The sequence below is a fragment of the Perca flavescens genome, chromosome 6 (assembly GCF_004354835.1).
Source record: "Perca flavescens isolate YP-PL-M2 chromosome 6, PFLA_1.0, whole genome shotgun sequence".
NCBI classification, from domain to species: domain Eukaryota; kingdom Metazoa; phylum Chordata; class Actinopteri; order Perciformes; family Percidae; genus Perca; species Perca flavescens.
This window is the reverse complement of record NC_041336.1, coordinates 8,286,653-8,304,939: the sequence shown is the minus strand read 5'-3', so window position 1 is coordinate 8,304,939 and position 18,287 is coordinate 8,286,653. Positions and strand designations below refer to the sequence as shown.

General features: G+C 42.4%; 2 protein-coding genes across 2 annotated transcripts; both read right to left on the bottom strand.

The window, feature by feature from the left end:
* Positions 1 to 3,962: 3,962 nt before the first annotated feature.
* On the bottom strand, positions 3,963 to 6,348 carry mcl1b (MCL1 apoptosis regulator, BCL2 family member b). Its single transcript, XM_028580453.1, has 3 exons — positions 5,701 to 6,348; positions 5,037 to 5,287; positions 3,963 to 4,874 (listed from the first exon to the last, which is right to left on the bottom strand). The coding sequence occupies exons 1-3, from the start codon at positions 6,176 to 6,178 to the stop codon at positions 4,758 to 4,760; spliced, it is 846 nt and encodes a 281-aa protein (XP_028436254.1). The 5' UTR covers positions 6,179 to 6,348; the 3' UTR covers positions 3,963 to 4,757.
* A 1,052-nt stretch (positions 6,349 to 7,400) lies between these two features.
* On the bottom strand, positions 7,401 to 17,864 carry ensab (endosulfine alpha b). Its single transcript, XM_028580692.1, has 3 exons — positions 17,662 to 17,864; positions 12,750 to 12,872; positions 7,401 to 10,919 (listed from the first exon to the last, which is right to left on the bottom strand). The coding sequence occupies exons 1-3, from the start codon at positions 17,716 to 17,718 to the stop codon at positions 10,755 to 10,757; spliced, it is 345 nt and encodes a 114-aa protein (XP_028436493.1). The 5' UTR covers positions 17,719 to 17,864; the 3' UTR covers positions 7,401 to 10,754.
* Between the last annotated feature and the right edge of the window lie 423 nt (positions 17,865 to 18,287).

Here is an 18,287-nt window from a genome sequence, read left to right as displayed (position 1 = left end):
TATACTCCTCCTAAACACAAATATGGAGCAACTGCTGGCTGCAGTAAGAGAGATAGTGGGCAGCCTGCAGGCAGGTCAGAACTGCCAACAGGGATAAGATGTCTATTAATACTGCACTATGGTCATCAGTCAAAGAATAAAGTTTCAAAATGACAGGATGACTCAGTTCAGAAAAGAACACCACACATCACTCAGTGGATTTAATTTGATATGTGATAAGTATCCACACACACACACCACGAAGAGCTTAAGGTCCACAGTTTAGATGAATGGGAGCCCTTTGACCTATGACTATCTAAAACTGGCATTTTAAGGTATTTTCTTCCCTTAAATCCCATAACCATACTGTTTAACAATAACCAGCTTATGAAAACTTTAGAATTTATTTATTTTTTTTTTTTTTTTTTTAAATATGCTCAGGTACAAAGACTGAAGTGTGATGCTGCAAAGAAAAAGACAGTTAGGCAAGTTAGAACTGAAACCACCTGTTATTTTTTATCATCAAGTAATAAACGAGCTGATTGGACAATAAAAACAGAGGATTACTTTAGAGCGTTCATCTTTGTTACAACACAGGTATCAATATAGGCTTAGATTTGCATATATTAGTATTTATCTCTTTGACAAGCAGTATGTTTCTGAGAAGGCACATAGAACATCTGCTCATCAATAGCCTAATGTGTGGATAATGCACATCAGATCATCAATTCAGCCACCTAACGGCTGAATTGTGGCTGCGGCTTAGTGGTAGAGCGGTTGCCTGCCAATCGGAAGGTTTGTGGTTTGATCACATGCCCTGCAGTCCCATGTCGAAGTGTCCTTGGGCAAGACACTGAACCCCGAGAGTGAATGTGTGTGAGTGTTTATCTGATGAGCAGGTGGCACCTTGTACGGCAGCCTCGGCCACAGCGTATGAATGTGCGTGAATGGTGAATGGTTCCTGTACTAAGTTAAAGCACTGAGTAGTCATTAAGACTAGAAAAAGCAAGCACTATATAAAAACAGTCCATTTACATTTAACGTGTCATCCGTCAATCAGCAGTTATGGGTCAGCATATACTGGGTCTGTCAATTCATAAGGTGAATTGACAGACCCAAAGGTGGCTTTGGGTTATTGGACATTACCGGGACAGAAAGTGTCCATTTTACATGAAACTAGATTAAAACGGGTGAATGTTGACATGTCTGTATAGACAATTCTCTACAGACAATTCCAGGAAGGACCTTCCAGGTTGTGTGTAACTCTAAATAGCAGACATAAAAAAAAGGAACAAAGTCTTTGCGGAGACCGCATGCAAAATACCGCTTTATGGATTTCGCCTGATAGCTTATTGCACACTGGAAGTGGCAGTTTTGCAAAATTTTGGAATAAGAATTGGGAAGTTTATGCCACCTACTCGAAAGTAAGGACCAAAGTGAAGTGAAAAAAAACAAAAAAAGACCAACGTGGCTGCTTAGCAACAAACAGGGAGACAAAACGGCACCAAAAACTGGATTTACATGCTTATTTACAGCAATGCCCTGAGACCCATTTAGACATGTTTTGCTCAAAGTCACTTGATAGAGAGAGTGGAACAGACACTCTCCGGGTACTCTGCACATATACAATTTCTGTATATCCAATAGCAGAGCAAAGACTCTAGGCTAAAAAGTAATTAAAGACTCTTTCTGAAGCTCAAAACAACTCCAAGTCTAATTCTCTGCCAGTACAGCAGCTCTAGAAACTTCTGTGAAGTTTCAGTTAAGACCTGCAGGAACTTCTTCAGCAAGTTAACAATTCAACACATCTTCATTCCCTTTCAGCGTCACTTTGAACTGCAAAGTAAACTATCTTTGCATCGCAGGGTCAGAATTCCGAGTATTTGCAGCTCTAAACACTAACTACAGCTTAACACTCCTGTTAAAGATAAACTAGTGCGTCAGCTGACTTCCCAGAAACTGTTGCTTTTTTTAAAAGCAAGGGGCGGGGTGTTGCTATGAGGAAGTGGAGAGGCCTACGACCAATGATCTGCCAGTTGGAAGAAGAAGAAAAAAAGGCTGTTCCTCAAAGATCAAATTACCAAACTGCAAATAAGAACTGCATTGGGCTAGTTTCTGAGGGAAGGAAGAAACACTGAGCAATGAAACATGATGATGAAATTGGGCTTATCTAGTTTGTCAAAACTAATCTTAACCATTTTTTAAAGTTTGAATTTCTCAGAAGTGTGTCAAGAAGACGAGACTTCCTTCTTGGAGCCACCAGAAAAGCCCACATCCCCAAAAAGCTCTGCAGGAGTTAAAGTTCAGGCTTAATGCACAGCAACTCTAACTAGGTTATCTGAGCGAAGCCAAGCATTCGTCTAATGCTCAGTAATGCTTTGGTTTCTTCTGTATGGGGCAGTTGTGATCAATACTCCCTACAGTGTCTAAATGTTAAGTATGTGTGCAGACAATGGTTTCAAAACCACTCCTTTTAACACACACACACACACACACACACACACACACACACACACACACACATCTACCGGAGGCTTGACAAGCTTTCCAGTTTACAGCTGTGCTGCTCTGAAAGTGCAGAGGCTGCACTATCACATTTGAGAAGTTTGTGCAACTGCAGAGGATTTACACTTAAGCAGAACTGCAGCAGGAAAATGTTAACTTAAGTGGTTTTCTTAAATAAATAAAAAGTTTGACAACTTCCTTAAATTTGTTTGGCTGTGTTTTAAAAAAAAAAAAAAAAAAAAAAAAAAACCCGCAAAAAATCTACTGTGTCAATAGCCCTGTTGATATAGCCAAACAGTTTCATTTTGACGGACATTTAGGCCTCAGAATTAAGAAAATTTAAAGTGGTGTGCTGGCAATTTACAAGCCAACACTTTAAGGCTTTAATGCTCTGGAGAGAATGGAAAATAATGTATGTACGCACACTTGAATAATTTATAGCTCTAATAAGCTAGTTATCAACATCAAGGTTGTTCACAGACTTTGTGCCATTGCACAGTCAGCCCAGAGACACTGCATTGCCATCTTGTTTTCTGCGCCCCCCCATCCACTTGTGTACGGTGCAAACCATTCGATCAAATTACCTCAGCCTCTATTCCCCATTGTGGAGCAGCCTGTTCTTCACAATGAACGGTACAGGGATAACCAGGGTGGTGGCTAATGTCATTAGCCGCAGGAGAGGAACACAGGGAGGTCTGCTGTGGATCGTCACCATGGAGAGGCTCTACTCAATTTCCTCCTAAGACCTTGAGGAGTGTTGTTTTTGTCCTGTAACCCTAGACAAGAGGAGGATCTGAACAAACAAGGGCGCAGCCACACATCACCAAGGATTCCCCCGCTTGACGTTTTGATAGTCTACACGTACTTTTTTTTTTTATGATTAAGTGCAAACATATTGTGTTCCTAGATTAATGTTACAAGGAACAGTACACCAGAGCAGGATGGAACTACAGTCTAGTAGACTCTAGAAAACCTTCCTGACCCAATGAAATATAAATTTGTTTAAGTAGGATATATTTGATAATATTATATCTTAACCAAATGCATATTTGATTAAGTCATCAGTTTCTAGGCAACTACACCAATTTCCAACCCAGTAAGTAGACATGGTTATGCAACTTTTGAGGATGTTGTGAACTTTTTTTCTTTTTTAACCCAGTTTCACAATCTCGCTGGTGCTGGTGCATTCAGCTGTTATGCACCAGCTCTTTGCAGATAACACGCATCTCGAAAAAGTGCGGCTGCAGCTGAGTGCTCAAAAAGTAATTGAGACTGTGCCACAGCCACATCAAAATTTCTAGGAAACAGCAGCCAGTCAGTCAGTCTTGGGTTGTGGTGTGAATAAACATCAAAGGGTTGACAGTGAAGAGGCGTTAAAGTTAAGTTTAGAGCGAGAACCAGTATGAGTGTAGATGTAACCTCTGTCTTCAGTTTTTTGCTAAATTCTCTTCACAGTAAGACAGTATCCAAAAAGGTCATACCAGGTGAACTTTTTTTTTTATTGTTTCAACTATACAGACTTGTTCGCTTACAACACAATCTGTATGATTATCATTGTCTGTTGCCTCTGAGGAACCAAGGTCACTCCCCAACTACAGTCAGCTTTTGTGCAGTCGACCAGCCCAATCTGCCTCTTTCCAACTCAGTCCTTGTGCATTTCCTTCCAACAGACTCAAAACTCTTCCAGGCAAAACGTCCTGCATGTGGTTGCTTTGTGTCTCCTAGTTCAGATCCACCATTTTCATTACCAGGAAGCTGAGCTACACCCATGCAAATCCACCCCTCCTCCTCTCTTGGGTTATGAATGGGCTTTATGGAAATGGACATAACATGGAAAAATGCAGCATCCCCTTCCTGCTTTGGCCTGGTCCTTCTTACAAAACACCATTACCACCAGGAAATTGTGATACAATTATGAAAAAGCTAGTAAACATAATTAGGTGACAATTAAGCAAAAATCAGGTCAACTGACTGCCCATTAGCTTTAATTTTGCATAGAAACAATTTACATTTATTAGAAAAATAAATTTCTCTGTAACTTAAATAAACCCTAATTATTTGAAGGTTGAATGCGTCAGTACAGTCCATCCATTTACGTCAACAGCAAAAGGTTGCATTTGCAGTTGAGGGGGGGGGTGGAAGGGAGCCCAAGAAAAGACGAAAGGAACCACTAATGAGCTGTTTGTCCATCAAAGTCCAATTTCAATGTGGAGGAAATGACGAAGAAGCATCCGTCAAGTGAAAATAAGCCTCTGAGTGTCCCAAAAAAAAATTCACCTGATCAACAGGGCCAGTGTCGCCCCAATACCAGCAAATCCAGCAAAGGCCATGAGTGTGTTCCTCACTGTGGACTCTGGATCTGCTACTCTGAAGAACTCGACAAAGCCATCCTGGAAAACAAAGGATAAACATACATAAGATGGAAATCTGGGTGTGGAAGCACAGAGGAACAAGTACATGTACACGTAGGCTTTGTTGCACAATTAGAGTAGTTCTGCAACAAGTCAATTAGTTCCTGCATCCTGTCATTCAGGCATTAGTCATAAACTCACCCAGGCATTGTTTTTGACCAGCCAGTCCCGCTGGTCGGTTAGCAAATACGTGGAGATCTCCTGTCCCACCAGCTCCACACAGTTCTCACTGCCTCGCTCCTTCAGGTATTGTGACACCACTGCCCCGAAGGCAATCAGGCTGGCGATACGACCCCAGTTGGTGGTTCCGTCTGCAAAGAGGCTCTTGGCTACTGCACTGACAAAACTGGCATCATCCGTTCTTTCATCCAGTGACAATTTGTTGACCATACCTATATAGAAAACAAGAAGTATGGGTCAGTAACATGGTTTGTACAAGGTGAAATATAATCGGGGTAGCTATCAAGTCAATTTACAACGTACTTGTATCGAAATTAGTTAGATTACTGCTGACTTGGTATACGTTTTAGTGTCCCAAATTCCCCATACAATGTCCTTAATTATGAACATGCTAAATCACCTGTGCTACCCTAACCTGTCTCAAATAAGACACTCATCATTTGGGACACTGTTTTTTTTTAAATAATTTGGGACACTAAACTGCACGTAAGCCGTTCCAAACACGGTGTATGTTGTGAAGAATTAATAGTTAATAACAGCCTGTAGCTCAAGTAGATAAAAGGCTATAAAACAGCCGCCTTAGGATACAATCCACACCTAACGTTACGTGTGACTCACTACCTACCATTGTATGCGTATCTGTGTTTTTCCAAAACGTCCTCCACAACTCTTTTCATTGTGGCTAGTGCTCGGCTTTCATTCCACTGTGGTTTCGAAAGTCCAGTAAAGTCTCTCAGGAAACGGCCAATGAGTTGCCTCGTGTCGTTCGCCAATACTGCATCGCCTGCCGGGCAACTGGGGACTTCGAGTTCGGCGTCTGGCTCCGGAGTACACGGCAACGAGCCGTCGTCGAGGTCTTCGCTGTCCTCCCGGTGGTGTTTTGTTACATACCCGTTCACTCCCAGGTTCTTGGGTCGTTTCGGGGTATCGTTAGACCCCGCATTTCCGTTGTGAGATTCTTTAGCTGAGCCCATTGCAATTTGCGGGGAGGAATTCCCTGAGCCGTAGAGGATGGGTCCCTCCACGACTCCATTTTGAGGATGGATAAAACAGCTCATGACTCCGGTCGTTAACGCGGCCCGTTTCGTCGGAATAATATTCATTTGGATTCTTAAGCTTTGAAATTAACGTTACGCTTACTTGTTTCTGGGAAGAAAAAAAAAATAGGGTAAACTATGCTGCTAGCATGTGTTAAACAATAAGCTAGCTTTTTCTCTAATGTTCACTTCTTGTCCATGGCCGTGTTGCAGTGAATGAAACGGAAGCGATCAACTGAACTCTTATAAAAGCTACGTCGTTTTTTTCCAACTAGCTACGTCGTTTACGTCAACATGCGTGAAGTCACACGTCAATACACGTCGCCTTCCCCTAAAAGAGCCTCAAACAGACTATTTCAAACTGTTTTGTTTGGTCTAGTTTTTAAATGTATACAAAAAGAAGAATAAGAAAAAGGAGGGCTTAGAGTCGTGATGATTTCGCAGCTGAAAATATGAGCAGAAGCACGAAGTCTCTAAGACTCAGACTGTGATTCATTTGTGGGATATTTCTGTATTTTTCCATGACCGCGATCAAAAATGGAGATAGCATTACCGGAAACACTCGATCATAATAATATCAGCGAGAACATTATTAAATATAACGGAGAGTAATAGTAGTGACAATAAGATCATAATAAGCCGTGTCTGAAGTAGGCTTAATCTATAGTTTAAACCAATAGAAGTTTCCCATTTATACCATGGCATTGACATATTTTAGAAACTTTATTAAAAATAACTGCATTTGTGTTATGTAGCTACATAGTAAAGCCATTTGATCTCTTTACGTTTTGATAAATGACGGCAAACTTTGATCTCACTCTGACACTGATCCTTGACTAATAAAGAAAAAGAAACCCTGGCTGTGGGGTTTTATTTACTGCAGTAAATTGCAAAAAAAGAGGAATATATATTTCTGACATTTATGGCCACTAGGACAAGAGGCACACATAACCTTTCAAGTTTAAGAGCAGTAGGGTTCTTGTCATCCCAGCCGGTGAGATTTTTTTTTAATCTGATGCTTTTCTACACAACTAAAAGTTTCCATGTTATGTTAGGAATGCTAGAAATTGCCAGAACTGTCTTCAACTAAAGAGCCACATGTTGGAAATAAATGGGTATGATGCCCCCTGGTGGTCAGAGGGAGGGAATTCTCCTTTCAGCAATTCTATTTTTCACCCACGAGATTCAGCCTTTTACTCTTCAACTTGGAACCTTTTTTCCCATGAGTCCATGTGTGTCATAAGGTACAAGAGTGGAGACCTAACATCAATGAAAAACAACAAGAAAATCTTATTAATGTAAAAGTTTATTTCAAATACTGACAAAAATCCTCTCACCTACTCCCACACAACTGAAACATTCCAAGTATTCCTGTACTTTCTGAAGTCTTAAAGTGTTCTCCAGTCATCCTCTTTATCATGTAAACCCTTGTTTTGTTTTTTTCTCGTTCTTGGAAGCAAGGGTGCCTCTGGTTTCCCTGCAGTTATCTTGGGCTAGGCTGAAATATACTTAATATGCAGTAAGAGAACACATGAAAAAAAAAGAAGAAACATGTACTTGCAAAACAACAAGAAAACGGATAAGGTAAAAGCAGCACAAAAAGTACTTCAGAGCACACAGTCATTCCTTTATACATTCTCGGCGTGTGTTTATAGAGCTGAACGAGAGACACCCTGTGTGTTGGGTTTAAAACATACCCTGCTATTTCCTCTCGTTGAACCGCTCTGTGCAAAGCCAAACATCAAGGAGCGTTCAAGAACTCCTGTCCACGGTTGTTTCGTAGAACATGAAGAACAATTCAACAATGCACCTTAAAACAAAGTGGTAGAATTTACATCAACTGAGTCGATTTTTTGCCAGAGGAGCTATAGGACTCTGAAACAAGAGATACTCGGGGAGAACAGAGTCGGACTGGTAGAATCAAGAGGACAGGTGTCCTTTACAGGGGAACATCTCTTTTAGATTTGTCTTTGACTGAGTCAGCAGCATTTACACATATTTTCATATGATACAGATTCACATAGTCTCTGCAATTCACTAAAGACAGAGCAGAAGTAGTGTTCAACTGAAAGGAGAGAGGAACCATTGAATCAGAAAATAGCTCAGGCTAAGAGGGAGTTAAAAGCAGGTGGGATACAACGCAAAAATCCCTTCCTTTTGAAGTCTATTTACAATGGCTGGAACAGAGAAAAAGCAGTGCATTCATACAACACCCTAACTAGCACACACGTACAGGTCAGTACTCTTTCGCCCACTGCTGATTTGACACATTTTTAAAAGTCTCAATGAAAAAGAAAGTGAGGTGGAGAATGTGATGGTGCATGCACCCTATCACCTAGCCTACGTGGTGGAGTGTGCATTTGTGAAGGTTCCCTGAAGCAGTTTTATACAAGGAGGCTGATTTCTCAGCGAGCGCCGGCGTCCAGTTCAAAATGGTGAACGTGTGGGATGGCACACACTCAAAGAGTCCGCTCAGATTTGCTGATCGCATCATTCCCCTCTTTCAGAGGTTGAACCACATTAACAGGTGGCATTTAAGCGCCCCCCCCTTGCACCATTTGGTATAAAATCTCTCTCTGCTTTGCCAAGTGTAGGAGTGAGTGCATCCTGCAGGCATGCGGTGTCCCACTTTAAGCCCGCGATGACGATCTTGGGAGCTGGGCTGACACCTGTTGTTACCGGGCTGCCTGCTGTTCACCCTCTGACACCCCTGAGATCAAAGACCAGTCTGTGTAGCGTGTCAGTTTGGGGAGAAAACACTTTGTTCTACGGGGCGCTGGTAGGAAAAGCAGGCCTATACTCCAGCTAAGGTTTAAGGGAAGCAAAGTAGTATTATTCTTTAACTTAAGTTAGTGAGTGTTTCACAACGTCGAACGCCAAAGAGGGCAAGATGTCAAGGGAACCACTACGCCGGACTGTGATATATATATATTGAAGTGTTAGAAGAACACATGAGAAATCAAACAATTCTTAACTTTAACAAGCAGCTCGAATAAGAATAATGGTTTTGATCTGTCCCAAATGTCTTAGAACAATTTTCACAGGACCTGCGCCATTGTGAGGAACACAACTACGAAGTCTAGGACTGAGGTTGTTTTTGTCTTTTCAAGTTGGACTTTTGTCGGACATAGCGGTCCAGTCAAAATACATGTGTTCGCTTGGGAATCCTAAAACTTTTAGTGGTGTTTGGATGCGTGTTTCACAAGATGACCGGCAAGTTAAGTCCCATCGCATCACTTTTCATCACCTCCACGAGATCCAAACACCCATGCGAGCCAGACCGGCTTGGGGCTGCGGTCTGCTTCGTCGCGTTGACGATGTGAGCCAGATGATTGGATAGCGACGGTCCCGTTGGAAAGACGAGGGGTACCCACGGCCTTTGAGCCTGAGTACAAAATTTGGCTCCGTCGGTAAAGCATATCATTTCCAAGCCAGAAATCCCAGGATGCGAGTGAGTCGATTTAGCGCTACCATTTCTCTCGGGCTTGTTAATCGGTCTCAAAGCGGCGAGCTTATCACGAATTACGTGCGTGGTTGTGCATTATTATTTATAGAAGCATATACTCTACGCAGGGTGCTTCAATACCCCCACAAATCTTTTAGGCGCATGGTAAACCCACGTCTTGACGCACCTTGACAGCAACCAAACTAAGACTGAACTCAGAGATTGGCAAGGTCCCCCAGCCGGTAAAAATAATACAAGGATCTACTCAGCTGGCTCCTGCCCTGGGTCCGCTTACAGGAGTGTGTGTACATGGATTGTCGGGACAGCGGAAAGGAAAAAGGAAGGAAGTGGGACTGTGGACGTTTCAGGGCTCTGTGTGTTTGTTTTGATACTTCCTATCACTAACCTGATGCCCCACTCCCGTTTAAAAAAAACAAAAAACAAATATGTTCAATTTCTTTTTTGTTACATGTTACAAATCGTGCAGCATAGAGGGGGGCTGCAGCAGATGACCTCGGTATTTATTCGACGAAAGGTGGCCAAAGGACGAGATGAAAGGCAGCCTCAGTTCATTTCCCAATGTGATGTCAGTGAATGCTAAAGAGCCAGGAGGCAGCTGCCCCTCACGGATTTGGTATGCAAGCAATTATTCAAATCCATCTTTCAAACCCCTCCCGCCGGAGCCAGCCACCAGCACAGATAGGGAACGGAAAAATCAAGGACGCGCAGCGATCATGGTTCCTAACTCCCTTGCACGCATTATTTTGGTGTCATTTAGGATGCAAAAAAAAAAAAGAACAACGCCTACTATACAGACTACAAAGTGCATTAACTCACCCCATCCAACCCCTGCCCGATGACACACCTACTGTGATGCATCTTGGAACACCAAAAAACCAAGACATAAGGGAGGCGGCAGAGCAGAGTGCGCAGAGGGGGCAGAGCTGTGCGTGGTGGAAGGCAGAGAAGGCTGCGACCTCATGGGCCCCCCTAAACCTCCGTCCCTCCCACCCCGCCCCAGCCACATACAAGCAAATGGGAGTTTTAACTTCTACAACTCTGCCCGACATGTTAAAGCCAGTGGCGCCTTGGGATAAAAACAGAAGACAGGGGAGGGGGTGGACATATTGGGGACGCGGGTGAGGAGGAGGGAGATTTGACGGGAGCCCCGCGATGGTGATTCTAGGATGATGGCGGCTAGCCGGCTAGCTTGCTGGTCACCAAGGAGGACTTCCGCTGGGGCAGGTCCTGCGGCGTGGGAATGTGGTCGCCGGTCACCAGGTTGTTGTCGGGCCCCGCCACGGGAAGCTTCTTCATCTTGGCCTTGGCCATGTTGTAGTCTCCTGAGTCAAAGTACTTTTGCTGTGTGTGTGATAGGAGGGGGGGACAGAAAGGGTGCTCACAGCTTTAGAGACATGGCGCTTATGGATTTCAGTTAAGCAAAGAAAAGAAAAAAAAACATGCATCAAACATTTCTCACATGCTCATATGTACATTGAAAGAGTTATCAGTCCCTGTAACTGTTCCTGCTGTCCATACTGGCCCTGTGGAGGACCCTTCCTAATGCAATCCCAATATTAGAGATGGAGGACAAGATTCACAGTCCTCATTTTGGGCAAAAAAAATGTATTCCAAAGTTTAGGGCGAGTTAGGCCCGTTGCCTTCTCAAGCCGGGCTTGGTGGTCTGTGGCTTTTCCTGCCTTCTTCTTCTACATTGGCCTACCCGTGTGTAGGGCTGGGGAAAAAATCGATTTGATTTAAAAATTGAGTTGGTAGATCAAATCGATTCATATTTTCAAAAAAATCAATTTTTTTTCAGTCCAAATACAGTATAAATAATTTGGATGTTTAACAATCTTTGTTGCACACTGCACAGTGACTTTTCAGTTAGAGAAAGGGTTTGCCTTTGCAATTTTGTTTATGTTGATGCACTTAAATAAATTTATAATATTATTATTTTGTTTTAAATGGAAGGGGGTGAAAATCGAATATCGAGTTTTTATAAAAAAAATAAAATAAAAAAATCGCAGATTTTTTTAGGGGAAAAAAATCACCCAGCTCTACCCGTGTGCTTGCTGCAGATTTGTGTATACAGGGCCCACCACGGCGGCCGAAGAGCAATTGCAAATCCTGCATGGACAAACGCACGACTTGAGCATGAACAGAATAATCGCTGCGGACAGCGTGCACCACATGCTCGGTGTGTTTCAAAGTTTAAGTCGTTTTGGTATGAAATTCCCTGGGATGCATTGTTGTACACTGAGAATGTGGATTTTCACATTTGGAAGGTATACTCTCAAAGCCAATATAGACAGGAGGGATTATAAAATCATTACAATAATCTATTCTTTTAACAACACAAGATGAAAGGGTTCAATTATTTAACTTTTTAATGGAATGATCAAGCGGGAGTGTTGTATTGTGCAGATTCAAGCGGCAAAAAAAAAAAAATTATCTAATTCAGTTGTCTCTGATGATGTTCAATCTGGTAATCTTATGATTAAGTACTTCCAATTTACTTTTGGGGCCTCCCCTTAGCCTGCCTCGCCTACTCCTAGTCAGTGATTTCCCAGAATGACTTTCAATCTCCAGAGGTGGAAGCTCTCCGTAACTATACAGTATGTGTAGGTGGAGAGATAAACACTTTTTCCAGACGAGGAAAAGTGAGAGGGAACGATGCCTTTGTGCACACTGCCCTGCTTTTCAAATTACAAATAAAAATAATTTGTGGAGCGGGCAGTTGTATTGGACGTGCCACCAATGTGGCTGCATTGCGTTTGGTCTACTGGGGGTCCAATCGGTGGAGAAATTATTTTTCTCTCATAACATGTATCAGTCATGTTTTAAATGACACAAACACGTTGTCCAGTAAAAACTCCATTGTAGCCAAGCTATAAAAAATAATCTCAATATGATTAAGAAGGGGAGAAAAATGAATGCAAGGAAGCTGGCTTCTCCAACAGTGCTTTTCACGTTTATCAAGGTGGTTTTTCAGTGACAGTGAAGGGTTGGAGCTGGACTGATCACAGAACAAAAATCTGCTGGACCAGATAGCGGAAACCTTTTTTTCCCAAAATTGTGTTTGGCATTCACACCAAAGGCAGCTGGTTGTGTATAAGCAGGTAGAGATTCTGTGGTTTGCTGACAGAAAGATGCCTGCTGTGGGGTAGTAAACGACGCCCAGTGACCTACCCCTTTCTGTAGTCTCTTCATCAGGAAGTCTGAGCCGCCGGGCTTCTGGCCCAGGCTGGGGTACTTGGCTTTCAGCTTGGCCTCCTCCGACTTCACGGGGTTTGCATTCTTCTCCTGGGAGTCCTGTGGCGACAACAACAAACAGACATCAACACGCCTTCGTTGTAGAAAACAGAGCCTCTTCAAAAGGGTCAGCTGATGAGTCTTTGGAAAAATGCGAGCACAAATGGAACAGCGACTCATTTATGGTCACCGTACAATTCCAAAAATGCTGCTAATACACAAACACCTACATTCAGGAAGGTCTACTGTGATAAACACGGCCACTTCTCAAACCACTTCACTTGCTCAAAATGATTCTTAGGGCGGCTATACACTGGCTGCGTGGCGTGAGCGTGGCGTTTCTGTTGCGTGGATTTCTCTATGTCTTTACCCACCAGAAATGTGACTGCCGGGGCGCTGCTGCTGCTAGCCTTGTCTGGACACATGTATGTTTCCCATTGATAAAATTAAATACCATGTTAAACATAAACATATACTGATCTGATTACAGCAAAGACAACATCGGCAGTATTGATGGCACAATAGGCTACAGAATATTTCGTTCTGTATTGACAGGTGCATTATTAGAAAATCTATTATTATTTTTTTTTTTTTTAAATTACATTTATATCAAAACCTAGAGACTTTCAAACATCAACATGCCATTTATTAGTATGTCTTCGTGTCTAAATGACATATAAACATATTTTCCTATTCTATTTTGCCTGGAAACGCTTCAAACATGCTTGCGTGTGGCGAGCAAAACAGGTGTTGGTTCTATTTCTGAGACGTGCGTGTCACGCAGACAGTGGGTAAGCTCTAACCTGTTAACATGGGAGCCGAAATATGAACGGACACGCCACGCAGCCAGCGTGTAGCCAGCATTGGAAGTAGGGCTGAGCATTATTTCAATATTATATCAATATCGTGATATAAGACTAGATATCGTCTTAGATTTTGAAGAAGTGTGATATCGTTACATGGCAAGTTTAGTCTTTTCCTGGTTTCAAAGGCTGCATTACAGTAAAGTGAAGCTCATTTTCTGATTTTACCAGACTGTTCTAGCTCTTCTATTATTTGCCTTTAACCACTTAGTCATTATATCCACAGTATGATGGTTATTTATCCAAAATCTAAATGTGGAAGATATTTTGTGAATGCACCAACTGTCAACCTTACAATATCGACATTGAGGCGTTTGGTCAAAAATATCGTGATATTTGATTTTCTCCATATCGCCCAGCCCTACTTGTAAGTTTACATGCATAACTAACAAGCAATGCCCTCTTTGGGAATCGTGTTTACAGGGATTTTGTGCACAACAGCATCATGCATCTGTTAAAGCAAATACTAGTCGAAGAATGAACTCTGAGTCCCGTTCAACAAACATACCTATGTTCAACTATTACTGTAAAGCAACAACAACAACAAAAAGCATCCCACATTTGAAAACATTAAGAACAGTTTAATTCTGATAAGCACGTTAACGAGGACATAACAAACCTTGTTTTCTGCTATCGGTGAGGGTCACACTTTGGCTGCCATTAATAATAATAATAATGTTTACGGTAAATATCATGATTCCCTGTCTTCTGTTTGTGTGAATTCACTGGGTTTTGTAGTTCTGCGTCTGTGAGAAAGTATGGGAATTGAGGTCAAGTAACAATAACTTGACAGCGCTTTACGGCTCTCAAGACACCCCCGGACGGTGTGTCACAGTCGCCCCGAGGGGGGCCATTTGGTTTAGACGACGACGCAAGTATTTGCTGGTGCCACTGACTAACACTTGTCAAACTGGTCCCTGTCAGGTAGACATGTAGGCCAGTCATTTGGACCACCTGGGCACACCTCGTTTTTGTACACAGCAGGAAACAAGTGTTTTGACTGTGCGCTATATCTACCTCAGGAAATAGTAGGTGTAAAGTGCAGGTGGGACTATAGCGGACAAACTCCAAAGGCAACGTATGTACTCCCTGGACATTATCCTTGAGCGAGCAGCACACAGCACAGACCTACTTCCACCACGCAGACCAGATGGGGCACTCAGCCTGCAAAGCTTGCTGGGGCAGCGATAAAATGTGACTCAGGACACAGAAGCCGATGAACACATTCCCTCAGGAGGAGGGAGGGGGCTGATTCACTTGGGTCCATGACGAGAAATTTATGAGCTACTATATTCGGCCGCAATGCAAGGAAACTGCAGAATCCAACAACACAGTCTTTGTGCAGGACAGTTTTAACCACTAATGTGGAGACCTCAAATGTTTAATCGAATCCCTTTAGGTTGTGTCAAAGTTTGACAGTTGGACACATTCCTTTAACACACAGGGCCGGGCGACATGGAGCAAATCAGATATCACGACATTCTTGACCAAATACCTCGATATCGATATTGCGGCGATATTCTAGGGTTGACTATTGGTGCTCTAACAAAATATTTTCACACTTAGAGTTTAGATAAATAATCATCAGTAATGTGGAAATAATAGAAGAGCTAGAACTGTCTGGTAAATTCAGAAAAGTACATCACTTTACTGTAATATATATATATATATATATATATATATATATATATATATATATATATATATATATATATATATATATATACACACATATACATATACTTGCTCCAGTGCTTCATTGAAGCTGCATCACACTTCAGTGAGTAAAATACACGAGTATTGTTATGTGGGTTTAAGAAGTGCTATGCTTTTGGGTCTGAGGAGGCCCTAGTCTATATCCAGGACCTTCCACTTCCGGGATTATCCCGTTGCCGCCGTAAAAATTCTGCCTTATGTCTTCTTCTCCTTACGCTTTCTTTGTGTGGGAATTTTAAAGTGCTCACATCACGCTTTCCCCCTTTTTATTGCGTTATGTATCTTTTTTGTGCACGTTACACGATAAGATAAGATAAGATAAGCCTTTATTGTCTCCCATAGCAGAAATTTGTCTTGGGCACTCGAGAGAACAAGATGGCGACACATCACGCATAACACACAATAAACATACAATTAACCAACTTACAACATAGTCATACATTTTCTCATGCTTCAATAAACAACGAATAACACACGAACACCCCCCAACAACACAGCCTCCCCCTCGAATTGCACAAATGTTTAGATAATCATTGCACATTTCCCGTTAACTCATGCTGTGGTGAATAACTTCTATATAGTATAGAAGTTTATCTAAGTGAAAAAGCCCAAAGTCCACCCCAAAGGGACTTACCATCTCCGACAGAAAACACAGAACAGCTCTATTGTAGTCCAGCCTTTACTTCAGAGACAAACGTGCGTCACTTTGTAACACACTTTATAATGCTCGCCTAGCTGCTAGCGTAGCACGCCCTCATACTCTGCTTCTGACTGGCTAGTAGTCCTTACCTAACTACTGTGCATGTGCGACTCCCAACAAAGATGGTACAGAAGTGAGATGCCTCACTCTGTAGATAAAACAGAGAGCTCAACACACAGGGTGAAAGGAGGAGCTGCAGCAATGTGTAGTAAAACAAAAATATGGTGTTTTATGAAAAATGTAACCATGTAAACCTATTATGATATAACCTCTTAATATAATTATGAGCGTAAAAATTAGCATAATACGAGCACTTTAAACTCCGGTCGATTTATGAGGACTCAGGTTAACTGCTGTTCTGTCGCACGACTAAAACAGCTTTTGAACTACACATGTTCCACCCAAACAAGTTCCTTCCCGAGGCTAATTTTGCAGCGGCACAGTTGATCCGCCCCCAAGACGATTTTAAAGAAATGCCAATAAACCAGAGCACGTTTTTCTCCCATCTTGGAATGCTGTGCGGACTAGCCAGACCCTCCTCCCACGCGGCGCTGTGGAGGAAGGTCTGGCAAAGCGGAGGCCCTAATGTGTCCTTTATTTTACACAAACATATTTTGAGTGATTTAAGTTTGTGGTAAATGCTGTGTTTGTCAAAACAATAACCATTCACTGCAACTGGATGAACTTAGGTATGTGAACACATTCATTCATTGATTTTGAATTTGAAACTTCTAACCTGCTGGGCAGCCAATTTAGGCACAAGAGCAATGTTTTATGTTGTGTGTGGACCCCAGGATGAGGAGCTGATGTTCTGCATCAGCTAATGGGGATCCTAAAAAAATCAAATCAAATCAAATGACGTTTATTTCCGTATATATAACAAATCTTGTGATTTATAGAACATCAAACAACTAATTAAAGCAGGACAAGGTAACTGCAGGCCTATGAAAAACAAATCCCAGTGATGTCAACAGATGTCTGATTAAGCACAGGTCCAAGTGTTTGACTATATGGAGTGCACGTCGCTGCCGTTGTTGTGATACGGTGTTTAAATGCGGAAGCAGTGTCACACTGCAGTGGTTGTCACTGTCAGGCGAAGATCATCAAGAATCTCAAGCCATGTGCAAGTCAGGACGAAGACACGAGTGTTTTCAATGCATGGGTTTTCACCGGTTCAAAGTGTACCGAGTGAACCCATCAATTTACGCCTCTCGTTGGAGACGGTCGGCCCTGCATGGCACGTTTTGAGACCCTCCAGGACAGACCAATGAGGCCCTATCTATCGTGGACTTGCCAGCCAATGACACAAGGCAAGGGACAAAACAAAGTGACAGACTGGCAATGAGCTCTGTATGGTGAGACAGCTACGATAAGATAAAAAAAATAAATAAACATTTTCAACACACGGAACAGCTTATCGCAGCTCTACATGTCTCCCAGGAGTACTCCCCCTGCCTTGGTGCAGCGCTGGGCATACACACTCCACTTGTGCTAGCTGATGCTATCCACTTCTAGCTAGCATGCTCGGTGGTTAGCCAACAACATCAAGACAGCAGTCAGAAAAACCCACCTGTTTTTCGTCCTCGTAGTCCACCTGAGTGTCCGAGTCCAGGTTTTCTGACGACATTGTGTGAGCGTGATGGACAAGCAAGTGTCCTTTTTGCGGACAACTCGAAGAGATGAATATACGAGATACCGTTTGATATACCTGTACTGAATCTAATCCTCCTTTTCTTGACACGACTGCTCCCCAACAAAAATGGCGTAACGAGATGTGACGTCACCAATAAGAAGGCGTTTCCTACTTGTGGTTGACATATACAGTAACCAATAGGCGAGCAGTAATGGGTCACGTAGAGCCAATGGGATGCTATCAACAGCACCATTCTCTGTGATTGACAGCCCGTCGCCCAATGATTTTACAGAATGGAGACTGGGGGCGATGCGGGGGCAGCACTGCATCAACACAAAAGATATATTATCGATGCAACATGCTGGTTTTTGTTTGATTACACTCTGTGTTATAATAATTAATAACTGAATACACCACAGTTAGTTAAACAAGAGAATCGGCAGCCATGTTGTAATTTTTCTTTTTCTGACAAGCTCCCTGCTCTATGGAGTCTTGTTGACAAATATGAGAATTTGAATTGCAAAGGCGTTGGCATAATGCAATAAAAGGGAGACATAATGATA

What these genes read in the sequence shown, in the direction of transcription:
- mcl1b (XM_028580453.1), bottom strand. Translation starts at nt 6,178, where the DNA reads ATGAATATTATTCCGACGAAACGGGCCGCGTTAACGACCGGAGTCATG. An exon ending in ACACAGATACGCATACAATG is followed by an intron (nt 5,288 to 5,700) that starts GTAGGTAGTGAG and finishes TTTTCTATATAG; the next exon opens with GTATGGTCAACAAATTGTCA. An exon ending in TGGTCAAAAACAATGCCTGG is followed by an intron (nt 4,875 to 5,036) that starts GTGAGTTTATGA and finishes TTTGTTTTCCAG; the next exon opens with GATGGCTTTGTCGAGTTCTT.
- ensab (XM_028580692.1), bottom strand. Translation starts at nt 17,718, where the DNA reads ATGTCGTCAGAAAACCTGGACTCGGACACTCAGGTGGACTACGAGGAC. An exon ending in ACTACGAGGACGAAAAACAG is followed by an intron (nt 12,873 to 17,661) that starts GTGGGTTTTTCT and finishes TTGTCGCCACAG; the next exon opens with GACTCCCAGGAGAAGAATGC. An exon ending in TGAAGAGACTACAGAAAGGG is followed by an intron (nt 10,920 to 12,749) that starts GTAGGTCACTGG and finishes TCACACACACAG; the next exon opens with CAAAAGTACTTTGACTCAGG.